Source organism: Adiantum capillus-veneris, chromosome 14, assembly GCF_014529385.1.
Source record: "Adiantum capillus-veneris isolate H3 chromosome 14, ASM1452938v2, whole genome shotgun sequence".
In the NCBI taxonomy this organism is placed as follows: domain Eukaryota; kingdom Viridiplantae; phylum Streptophyta; class Polypodiopsida; order Polypodiales; family Pteridaceae; genus Adiantum; species Adiantum capillus-veneris.
Window position 1 is genome coordinate 99,676,354 of NC_140944.1, and position 12,419 is coordinate 99,688,772.

Here is a 12,419-nt window from a genome sequence, read left to right on the forward strand (position 1 = left end):
ATGAAATGATCATTATGTTTATGCTATTTTTCGCTACACACAAGTTACTAGGCCATTAAATGTTACACACACACACACACACACACACACACACACACACACACACACACACACACACACAGAGAGAGAGAGAGAGAGAGAGAGAGAGAGAGAGAGAGAGAGAGAGAGAGAGAGAGAGAGAGAGAGAGAGAGATCATTTTGAGGCTCTAGTAGCTAGCTTTTCACTGCAACATGAATATGGTGGATGAAGTTGCCTCTTCCTAGATTGATCTTTTCTCTAATTGTAACTTAATTTGATTTTTAACTTGAGCAGCTAATTTGCTCGGCTTTGATGAATCCGAGTGACTAGACATTCATTTTTTCTCACCAAGTGGTGAAAAAACATGGGAATCATGAGGGCTGTAAATTGGCCGTTAATTTGCCCCTGATGGTTATATATATCTTTCTAAAAAAGCCAGTAGATTTAGACTTGGGATGCTTGCTTACTTCTAATTTTGACCCAATACAAAGCTCTTGGGTATGTCACATTGAGGAAAATCAAGGATGCTGATATATACAGTACAATCTGATGCCTAAGTGTTCTTCTTTTGATTTGTTGTAAATAAAAAGTATGGAACAACTTACTAATTCTGCCAAAAATTATGAAGCTAAAACTCATGGTTTTTTTTTTAAATCAAAGGGGGGGGGACTCTCTTTATAAAATATCAAAGGGTTGGACATTGGTTATGGACCATTAAAATCTAATGAATATATTGCTCAAACCATTTTTTGCTACGCACATCAAGAGGAATGATAGTCTTTTGATGGAAATGAAGACGAATCAATATATAATAATGAGAAGAAGAGAAAGAAGTACAACTTATATTTTAAATATAACATTTTTGGAACGTTTGAGGATATCACTGCCCTTCGTATCCCACTTTAAGGTTTTAAGACAATTGCTCCTTCAAAAAGTTTTTAGTTCTATACTAAAATCCTAAAGTTTAAACTAGGCAGGAATGTAATCAATCTAATAATCTTTAAGTTTTGACATTTCTTAAATGTGTTTAGGTTTGTTGCAGTCAGACCTTGAAGATGAAGACTTAAGATGAAGACTTAGTTCATCTATAGAGTTGCTTCTTGTCGTGATGTATAGGGTAATTGAAACGAAAAATCATTTTGATTAAATATACAAGAATGCTTCGAATACAAAAATGTTTTTGTGCAAATACTTTCTTGATGTTTAGAACCAATTATCTTTTGAACATGGTGTTCTTTTGTGTCTAAGTGGTCTATTTAGAACACAACACACACACACACACACACACACACACACACACACACACACGAAATCATGTACATATGCATACTTCTAAATGAAGAATTTTTTTTCCCCAATATTTTGAGGTTGATTTGTATGTTTGTGATATTATCCTAATATATTAAACCACCCAAAAATTTGCGACGATAAAAAAAAGAATAGTTGAGAATTTCTCATGAGCTAGCCATTCCAATTTTTAAATGCTGACTCCATAGATATATTGTAGATTTTTTTTTTCTTTGGGAGCAACTCAAAGAACGATCGTTTCACTCGTTTATTACGACTCGGATTGGAACGCAACGAAATAACACTGTATTACTCCACCATAGGTCGATCATTTGTACATGTGGATGATGTATTTATAAGAGTCCATGTGAACCCGTTTGCTTTTGCTTTTTGCTAAAACAACCTGTACAACGCATTTACCATAGGCTACACACCTTCGTACGCCAGAATGTGGATTATCATGAAAAATCAAAATCGTCAAAGTAAAGCCCTTAGTGGGCAAAAAATTGATATGCTTCGCTTGGGCAGAGTGCATACAATTTTGAGGGGCATGGCAGTTTGGGAGAGATCCAGCAAAGGCAGCCCCAGGTTTGTCTGACCCATCGACTCTGGTTTTGGCATGTACTCGCATGTGGTTTCATGCACAGACATCATGTCCTCATGCATCCATGGTTAGGGATTGGCCCTCCTTTTATGTGTTATCATGTGCCGTGCATGTCCCTGCATGTCCTTCTATGTAAAAATCATCACATCTGGTCTTTCTACATGTTTCTTCAGGCATATACTCGTGTGTTTATATGCTCGTTATCCTGATTTGGGTATGTCTGCTTTCCCGATTTTGCCCTTATGTTCTATGTGGGTAGCTATGGTGATGACTCTTTGTTTGCGTTATTGAAAGAAATTCAGCATTCTCTTTGGTTATTATTTTGTATGTGCTATTTGTGCGTTTTAGGGCTCTGGTTGTATGGATGGGCATGTGGTACATCTTATTTTGGTATTTGATTTGATGTAAATTTCTGTGTTTTCTTTGTCCAGCATGCTGCTATTGTAGAAAATGATGTTACAAGCTCTCTGCAGCAACCATAGTTAGCACTCCTCCATACGTAGTCAATCGAAACACATTCCTTCCCCTCTTAGATGGGCAGAGATAACTGCCCCGACGACTCGGGGCATCACAAACAAAGAGGACAAGCAGCGAAATCAGGGTTTCTGGGTATCCCAGAAGCGCCTGTTTATCACCCAACAGAAGAAGAATTCAAAGATCCCCTGGTTTATATAGAAAAAATAAGGAAAGAGGCAGAAGTTTATGGTATCTGCAAGATTGTACCTCCTAAACAATGGCACCCTCCTTTCACTATAGACAGGAAGACCTTTACTTTCCCCACCAAACTTCAAGCAATTCATCATCTGCAGATGCGCCCCGCTGCACATGATGCTGACACTTTCAAGCTTGAATACACCAGATTTCTTGAGAAAGAGGGCCATGCGGCGGAAAATTGGCCTTCCTTCAGAGGTAAAGACTTGGACCTCTGCCAATTCTTTAGTGCAGTGAAGAGGCATGGGGGCTATCAGAAAGTAACAAAGGATAAAAAATGGGGAGAGGTGCTACAAATTCTGGATCCTTCCTACATGCTTACCTCGCAATCAGAGTCGTTGCAGACTATGCTATCTGCAATGTATGAGACTCATTTGTATGATTATGAAGTGTATTTGTCCAAGTTGGCAGGTAGAAAGAGAAACAGGAATATGGCTGACCAAGATGTGAAGAGTACATTGAGGGAACGCAAGTTGCGAAGGCTCAGCTCTAGTGAATGTGAGTTGAGTGATGGAGATAATAAGGAAGATATTCAAATGAGGGTGAATCAGATTTGTGAACAATGCCAGAGCGGAGTGCATGAGCAATCAATGCTTCTTTGCGATAGATGTGATCGCGGATGGCATCTTTATTGCTTAACACCACCTCTTGCATCTGCGCCTCCTGGCAGCTGGTATTGTTTTGATTGCCTGGCATCGGAAAAGGAAAGCTTTGGATTCACCACTGGCCAGGTTCACAATTTCGATTCCTTTCGGCAAGCAGCGAAACGCTTCAAGAACAAATGGTTTGGAGGCCGAAAGGATGTAAGCTATGCTGAAGTTGAAGAGGAGTTTTGGAGTGTGGTAGAGAGGTGCAAGGGCCCTGTAGAAGTTCTGTATGGCAGTGACTTAGCGAGTGAAGTGTATGGAAGTGGTTTCCCAAGGCCTTCAGATCGGGTTCCCCCCTCAGTAGATAAACATGTATGGAATGAGTATGTTAATAGCCCCTGGAATCTAAACAACTTTCCAAAGCTGGACGGTTCTGTCTTGAAGCATGTGCAGGAAAACATTCCTGGAGTAACAGTGCCTTGGGTTTACATGGGGATGCTGTTTTCTTCTTTCTGCTGGCATTATGAAGATCAATGCTTTTACTCCATCAACTATCTTCACTGGTATGCCTCTACAGTTAACTGCCAAAATGTTTTATGCATTTGCAACATGATAACCGAAGTGTGTGTGCTTCTTTGTGTTTCGCACTCCATAATCTGATGAACTGTGTTTTTTATTTTTCACCTTTGATGAAGTACAACTCCAACTTTTGTTTATTGCACTTGAGGAAATTGAGCAGTATGTCAGAACTAATCAAGACTTGGCTTTTCTGTTAAGCCAGCATGTAGATAGCTTGGCAATGATAAAGTAGAGGGAGAGAGCATGTGATCTAAGGCTGGAAACGAGCAGATGTGCAGTCAATAGGGTGGATGGCAGCTAGTAGGTATTAGTAATTACAGATTGGTGCTGTGGCATTCAACTTACGGAAGAGCTGGGAGCAGAGAGGGAGATTGTAGTTTGGTCACATAGCACAATGATGTGGCATCTTGTATGGATAGCGGTCATGGTGAATTGTACAGATTGACGTCACAGCTGCAAGCTACTGATGTGGCAAAAATTTATGCAAGCTGATGTGGCAGTTTTTCTATGCCAGCGCTTATTGCAAAATCTTAGTGTGGATTATTGGTTTAGGAGATGCTTTTATTAGTAGCTTTTGGGCCCCTTGAGCCTATTATTTGGAGGCTAGAGCTAAGGGGGTCTCATAGAATAATTAGAACCACAAATAGTGAGTAATATAAAAAGAGGTACCGCAGAGGGCACCTTCTAAGGGGCCAGTGCTTGTGAGGGGGGCAACTCCGCCTTTGTTTCTTGAATTATTTCAAGTTGAAAATCTGCAATTGAAAGACTTGAATGAATTGAAAAAGATCGCATTTACTTAGTAGATGACACAAGAGAGGTGGAGTATTGCTCCGGAGAGTGCCCTTGTTGGTATTGTTTTATTATTGTTCAAGAGAACTTCACAACTGTGCGATCACAAACTCCTCAAATTTTGTGTTCACAACTGAGGCCCAACCTCGTTTTAAAGGCACATGGCCTACTCCCCTAAAGTTCTAAGCAGTGTCCTTAAAATCTACCACGTCATTTTAGTTTCCATAGAGGCTACTCAATAGGGTACATCATCAATTGGTTCCATGCGGAGAGAAGCTTCAATTCAAAGGCGCCTGTGAGAGAACTTAGAAGTTCTAGCAAAAATAGTCTTAAACTGTGCCCACGTCTTTGCAACATAAGGTTTAATTATAAGGGCGCTCCACCACTATTTTCTTTGAGAAAATTGGCAACTCCAGAAAGCTTAGACTCTCCGGTATAGTAGCCATTATTGAAGACTCACATCAAATTGTCGGATAAACCATAAAGCTTTTGGTTGGTCTTGAATAGCTCGGAAAGTATCAAACTTGACCATCGATCCACTGTCTGTATAGGGTTTAGGGCCTCGTAACATAGGTAAATGGTAATAAGGAAATTAACTAGGATACATGGGATAGGATGTTCGCATAGGAGGATAAAAGTGTGCAAATGGTGGTGGTGGTGGTGGTAAAGTAGTAGATACTGTAGAGGTTGAAGAAAGAGAGAGAAAAGGGTCCTCATTACCCATGGTGCAAAAACTCCGCCCATCAAAGAGGGATGTGGAGAAGGGATCCATAATAGTAGAAATTGGGAGAAGAAAAATCTTCGGATTTAGAATTGAATAGCTAGTGTTTCGAAGTGATAGCCATGTGCAATTCTCAACAAGATCCCCCAAACATTCGTGATCAAAAGAAATTGTTGTAGGAGCCTAAAAAACAGGAGGATTTTGTGAAGTCGTGTAAAAAAGTTGGGTGATTATTGTGAAGGGGAAGAAGGGAATACCACCTTGCCGATGGAACACAAAGGAATCAAGACGATAGGGTTTGACAAGATAGGAGGATTTTGAGAAACATGAGGATCTTGTGAAGTTCCATTTGAGTAGTATCGTCCTCTTTGAGAACAAGAAGACCGAACTTTGATAACATTGTAATCACCCACCATTTGATGTGTCACAAATTGACGACGTGGCATATGCCGAGAAATCTGGGAGTATAGGTTCTTAGCTTAAATTCTCTCCTCACTTCATCCAGAGACAGACGGGCAGTAGGAGATAGCTAATTCTGTGGTCTTAAGACTTGTTAAAGTCTTATATCTCTAATCAGAAGACTTAGTGGGAGAAGTTTTTACCCTTGGTGGAGTTTGCTTACAATAACACAGCTCATACGTCTATGGGGAAGGCACCATTTGAGATTATCGAGGGTGTCAAGAAGGTTTCACCCATTCTGAGCACCAAAGATAAGATTTTTGAAGCAGATGATTGGGTGCTACCCCGGTTTGAGAAGGCATGATTACAAAAATGGAAGGGTAACGAGAGGCTTTTTCCAAAGCCAGAGACAAGAAAAGATAAATGATGTATCCTTCAGACTGAAGTTACCAAATACTTCGAAGATTCACAATACATTATATGTGAGTCTATTGAGACCTTTCAAAGGTGAAGTGCTAGTGGCCAGGGTGCCAGACGAGAAATCTGAAGTGGAAGAGACGGAAGAGATACTCACTCCTGAAGTTGCTGGCTCACAAGGAAAGGAAGGTGAAAGGTCAGCTGATTGACGGTATTTGGTCAAGTTAAGGAACTATTCGGCTCTTGATGCCAAGTGGATGGAGGACGAGGACTTAGCTATGACTTTATGTAAAGAAGTACTTTAAATGGGAATTCCTAAAATGGATCTGTTACATGTGCTCTCTCATGTGTGTATTGTTTGAGTGCATGTCTGAAAGGCGAAACGATCGCAGCATTTTCTCTTGGGTCACCTAAGGGGTGATGTGGATGTAATAGTAATGAGATTTAGTTGTAATGTACAACCGAAGTGATTGATGGTGAATGCTCAGGATGAGTGCTCTGTGGGTACTCAACGTTCCTTCTACTTCATGAGAGATGTGCAAAGTCTAGAGAGAGAAGAGTGATACTATGAATGAAGGTTCTGTGAGTGTCACAAACGGGAGCGCATAACAATATAAAATACATTCGGATAAATAGAATTTATCACTTAATACTGAAGCCAGAGTATCTAGAGAGAAATAGATAAAGGGAGAGAGAGAGAGTGAGAAGATCGACACAGTACTGGGGACCAGAAGATGGGCTGCCCCCCCCCCCCCCCCCGTAATAGTATCTTTATTACTGAGGAGAAGTCTATACAAGCACTTGAACCGAACGTATTACCACGTTCGTCCTAGAATAAGACTTGATGGTTCCTGGAAGCCTTAGCTTCCGATTCCTAGGGCAAAACCCTATTCCAAGGAACTTCCGTTCCTTATTCCAAATCCGTGAGAACCAAGGTTCTCGCCTCTGGATCTCACCTTCCAGACTCAGGGCATGACATCCCTGCAACTCTCTTTTCCAACTCTATTTCCAGAGTCCTCTTCCCGCAGAACAACTCTGCTTTCCCGGACGCGAAGTCCTTCCCTTGGGAATTTCAACTTCCGGACCACATCTCGAGAGTCTACCTCTCTTCGATCCGAGGACTTGCTTCCCAAACTCGGGTACGAAACCCTTGGGCTGATCTGGCTCTAGTTCCCAGAGTGCTTTTCTCCTGCGGAGGCTCATGCCTTCCTCTGCTCCTACTCCCTCACTAAGAGGAAGTACACCTGCAAACAAATACTCATAACATGAAAATGTTACGAATGAAGGAGTTCCAGATCAATGGCTGACGCTCAAACTCCTCCAAGCTCCGAGGGGATGTCTGACAAGGTCTTTCCTCATCTTCCCCCAAATCCACCACAATAATGATTATAAGGGAATAACAGAATTGAAAGAGTTCCCGCGGCTCGTAACTCCTGTCGCACCCCCCCCCCCCCCGCCCCCCCCCCCCCCCCCCCCCCCCCCCCCTCTCGCCATCCCTGCCTTCCCCCCTACCCTCGCACGCCCTGTGCCTCTCAGTCCCCCCGCCTCACCCGCTGCCCCTCAGCGCGCCCCTGTGCCCCCCCCCCCCCCCCCCCCCCCCCCCCCTCTCCCGCTGCCCGCTGTGCCACCCAGCCCGCCTGCTGCCCTTGCCGCTCAGCCCGTTTCCCCGCCCGCCTTTGCCCAGCCCACCCGCTGCCTCGCTGCTCAGCCCACTACCCCGCCTGCCACTCGCCCATCACGCTCGCTGCCTCTCCCGCTCAGCCCGCTACGCCGTTGCCGCTGCCTTATCCGCATTGCCCCCCCCCCTCCCCCGCGCATCCGCCTTTGTTTTGTTTTTTCGCCTTCCTCCTCGAAGATTTCCTTCAGCTGGCATTGGCAGTACCCCCCTCCTGGGACAATGCTCGTCAAGGTCGTTGACAACGTTATCTCTCTTTCCTCCTTTCCGACACAGCAGTAGACACAGATGGAGGCTCCAGCTCCGCCACAGAGGGACTCGCCCGAAGCCCCCTTGCCCGACCCCGCTGAGCCCACCATTCGACTTGCTCTTTCACCGGCAGAGCAAGCGAGCCTAGCCGCTGAGGTAGAGCGCTTGCAGGCGACGTCGGTCATCTGCAAGATTCTCGGCACCCGACCTAGCAGAGGAGAGCTGCGCGACCTTCTCCAGGGCCGCCTTCTCGCAGAGGTGGGCAAGATCTTGGATGTCCAGATTCTCGGACGGGGGTACTACTAGATCGAGTTCGAGACCTCCGAGATGGCTTCCAAGGTCATAGCTATGAGTCCACTGGCCATCCGAGCATCACGCACCCACTTTCGACAGTGGCAACATGGTTTTGACCTGACTTTGGAAAGCAGACATCCCCATCTCAATTTGCTTTCCGGGTTTACGGAGGGAGTACCTACCACTTCTTTCCAGGATTGGCTCCGCCATCGGGATTGTCCTGGAGACACCTCGTACGGCAGCATCAGTAGCTGCCAAGGCGGCTGGCATCCCCTCAGTGCGAGTTTTGGTGAGAGATACCCACACACTCCCGAAGGTCATCCTTCTGCCTCGGGTGAGTGGGGGTTGGTTTCGACAGAGTGTGGAGTACTCGAGCCTCCCGAACCGGTGCTTCATTTGCAGGCAGATGGGCCACCTAGCGAAGGCCTGTCCACGGAGGAGGCCACGACCTGCACCTCAGTCTCAGCCCCAGCCTGCCAAGGCTGGGCCGCAGCCTTAGCCAGCGGCACAGTGCACAGATTCAGAGCCACCCTCCGAGCCTGGGGCTCCAACGGAGGAGGGGTGGCAGCAGGCCCGTGGCCGTCGACGCCAGGGGCCACAGCGATAGCCTGGCACTCAGAGTGGGCCTCAGGTGCCTACTTAGTAGCAGTGGGTTCCCACGGGGAACCGCTTTGGTCCTCTTGAGCAGGAGGAGCCCCCTACGCCAGCCTCCACCTCCACTTCACCCTCGCCAACCGCCCCTCCTTTAGATGTCCCCTCCTCCTCCTCCTCATCCTCCCCCCCGCCCTCGGCTCCCGTCCACCCCCCACCTCGCTCCTCTACCTCTGTCGCCCCCCCCCCCCCCCCCCCCCCCCCCCCCCCAACAAGCTCCTTCTCCCCCCCCTCCTGCTCCAGTTCCACAGTCGACTCAGAAGACTGGTCCCTCGCCGGCAGCTAGGAGATCTCTTGGCAGCACCTTTGCCACGAGTCGCCTAGCGAGAGAGGGTCAGCCCTTCTTGCGGCCCCCTCTGTAGATTCAGACATCTTCCCTTGTAGCTATCCCTCGCGGTCTGACGAGCGTTGACCTCCGACGCCGTTGGGATTTCTTCGACTACGGGTTCACTCGCTTTCTCGGCGATTCCGCAGCAGACCACGAGGCAGCCTGCTTCAGGGTCCATGCTTTGTTCCTCGCCGCTAGGGGGACAGAGGCCTTGGACTCAACAGTTGGTTTCTCCTTCCCCCTCTGTGGTAGGGCCAAGACAGAGTGGTCCCTCAACTCAGTGTTGGGATGGTTGCATACACAGGTTCTCGAGTTCTCTCACCACATGGGAGAACTTGGAGTTATAGATTTGCTGCAGACTTTGTGGCCACTGGCCAAGTTTGCGGTGACACCCCCAGACTTAGCAGGATGTAGGCAACTTGTGGTGTACTTTTTTGCTGATACGCAGTGTTTGCCTTGCTATGTATACATCCATGAGGACTCCTGGACAGAGGAGGTTGCTTTACGCACGGCTCGCTCTGCTTGGGCTTGGACCAGGCACTCACTGCAGTCTCGCCTATCTAGAGGACGCTCGGATGCGGATTACTCCCCATGCAAGCCAGCCTCGAAGATAGCTCGTCTTGCTACTGCGGCAGCATCTGTTCTCTCTCGCTCCCCATGAGGATCGTCTCGTGGAACGTGCAGGGACTAGGTGGGCCCCAGTTTCAGCGACAGCGGGGCCGATTGCGTCAAGAGCTTCAGCGTTGCCTTGTGGGAGGAGAGATTGATCTCCTTATGCTTCAGGAGGTGTGCAGGCTTTGGAGACCTTCAGTTGTGCATCGGGCGCACTGATCAACTAGAGAAAGACAGTGGCTTTCTTGGTTGGTAGTGCTCCTGTGCCAGATTGGATGCCAGGCGAGGGTTTCAGGTGGATTCCCCGAGGGACTGCAGTTCGGTACTTGGGTTGTTAGGTTGGTTTGGACTTGTCCCCCGAGCAACAGATTGCTCCTCTTCTCCTGTCCATCAGGAGAAAGCTGTTACATTGGAGATCAGCATGGCTTTCGCTGGTGGGTAGAGTAGTAGTTGCCAACCAGGTGTTGTTGGCGACTATGTGGTACATCACTTCTTGCTGGATCTTCTCGAGTTCTTGTATCAGCTAGGTAGAGAGGCTGATCAGGAACTTCCTTTGGTCAGGTCGTGACACTCAGATTGCCCGAGCCAAGGTGGCTTGGTCGGTCATCACACTTCCTTGTTCTCAGGGAGGGCTTGGGATCATTGATCCAGCACAGCAGAGCAGAGCCCTTCTGGGGAAGTTCGTAGTCAGAGGACTTCTTCCAGGAGAGGAGCCGTGGAAGGAGTTCTTGCTGCAGAGGCTTCGTGCCAGGGTGCCTCAGTCAGGAGGCCCTTGGCAACCTTCGACCAGATGGATCTTTACAGAGCTGCACCGAGTTGGTTTGAGCAAGAGACTGGAGGACCGCTTTGCTGTGAGTTTGCTTCGATCTTGGGAGCTCTTACGGCGTGGCCTGGAGCAGAGACAGCCGACGTGCACGGAGTAGCGTCTACGGCAACCCCTCGTCTGGAACCCCATGGTTAGCACGCAGAGAGGCCACTTGGTTGGTAGTAGCAGGTCCAGCGCGCTCTCTAGGTGACTGGCTAGAGTTCAAAGGTTTGTCAGAGGAGGTGCAGGGTTTCCAGCTACAGGACATGAGAGGGGTGCAGAGCATGTGTCAAGACATCACAGAGTCAGTTCCAGCTGAGTGGCTCACGCCTCTCGAGCCAGTGGCACCCCGGTGGATGGGAGCCTTCACACGATTGGAGGTTCTCATTTCAGTCAGGGCCTGCTCAGAGTCTGTCTCAGCCCTGTTCTTCGAGCTTCAGGGTGGGGGACGACTACAGCGAGTTGCAGTAGAGGCCTCGCAGGTAGCAGAGTGTTGTTTTCAGAGGATCCGAGTAGTGGGCATCTGTGGGAGGACTTGCGTCATAGACCCTGACCCAGCAGTTCTTAAGACAGGAAACAGAAGGCAATGGGCTTGGAAGTTGGGAGTGTTGTCCGCTGGCACGAGTACAGTGGGATCCTGGTGAGTGGCTATGGAGGGACCCCTTCTCTTCTGCAGACCACCCAGGAGTCCCTTTCTTTCAGTACACTGTTCGATTGGGACGTCATATACTAGCGGCACAGAGAGAGGCCCTCCCTGCTGCAGCACGTCATTGGCAGGAGGAGGGTCTCACAGTCGAGTTCTTGGCAGACTTTTGGGAGAGGTTGTGGGACTCCAGACAGCCGAGGCGAGTCACCTTGTTTCAGTGGTGGCTGGTCGCACATAGAGCCACAGCAGTAGGAAGCTGGCTGGTGCATAGTGGTCTCTCTGCCACATGTGCAACTTGTGACCATTTGGTGGAGAGTCAGCGTCACTGTCTTTGGGACTGTTCCTCGGCCCAGCAGGTGTGGCTACGAGTTCTTCGGTTGATGCCTGCTCTCTCCACGGCTCGACAGTACACTGGGGGAGCAGCAGCTTGGTCCACCCTCACGGGCCCGACACTTCAGTTTGAGCTATCTTCCACCAGCAGGATGATAGTGATACAGGGGGGGCATCCTACACTCCAGCCTGCTACAGAGCTTACTCCACAGGAGTGGTGCAGTGAGAGAGAGGAGTGTTGGGAGCTCATCAGTGGCCTGACACTTTGGTTCATCTGGCGGGCCCGTTGTTTCCGCATCTTTGAGGCTCGCCTTGTGCCACCAGTAGAGACTGTTCGTGACTTTTGGCTAGAGCTGATCCATACTCTCAGAGGACAGCTTGAGGGACTACAGGACAGCTCCGACCTCATGCGGGAGCGCCGCGAGGCTTTCCTCTGACTCTGGCGCCCTTGGCCTTTTTACACCATAGTCCAGGGGGTGCTCAGATGGCACTACTGTTCACCTGTGTGGCTCTTCCCTCCTCCCATCTCTTGATTTAGCCTCATTGTATATATGCTGTTTTTTCATTGGGAGAGTCTCCCCATCATGCTTGTTGTAGCCCTCTCTTGTAGAGGTGGTTGTAGCCCTATGGGCAATTTTCATTAACTAATAGAAGGATCTTTTTCTCAAAAAAAAAACATGAAAATGTTACCTTCAAAATCTCGACGCTCGAAACGC

The 12,419-nt window shown here is 48.0% G+C and overlaps 1 protein-coding gene across 1 annotated transcript in view; it reads left to right on the forward strand.

Moving 5' to 3' along the window:
• The first annotated feature begins 1,708 nt into the window (after positions 1 to 1,708).
• Positions 1,709 to 12,419, forward strand: part of LOC147442831 (transcription factor jumonji (jmjC) domain-containing protein) — a 39,616-nt gene continuing 28,905 nt past the window's right edge. The window contains exons 1-2 of the mRNA XM_086528850.1: positions 1,709 to 1,894; positions 2,342 to 3,771. Of these exons, the coding sequence (XP_086384976.1) occupies positions 2,444 to 3,771 (1,328 nt within the window). The 5' untranslated portion in view covers positions 1,709 to 1,894; positions 2,342 to 2,443. The remainder of the gene's footprint in view (positions 1,895 to 2,341; positions 3,772 to 12,419) is intronic.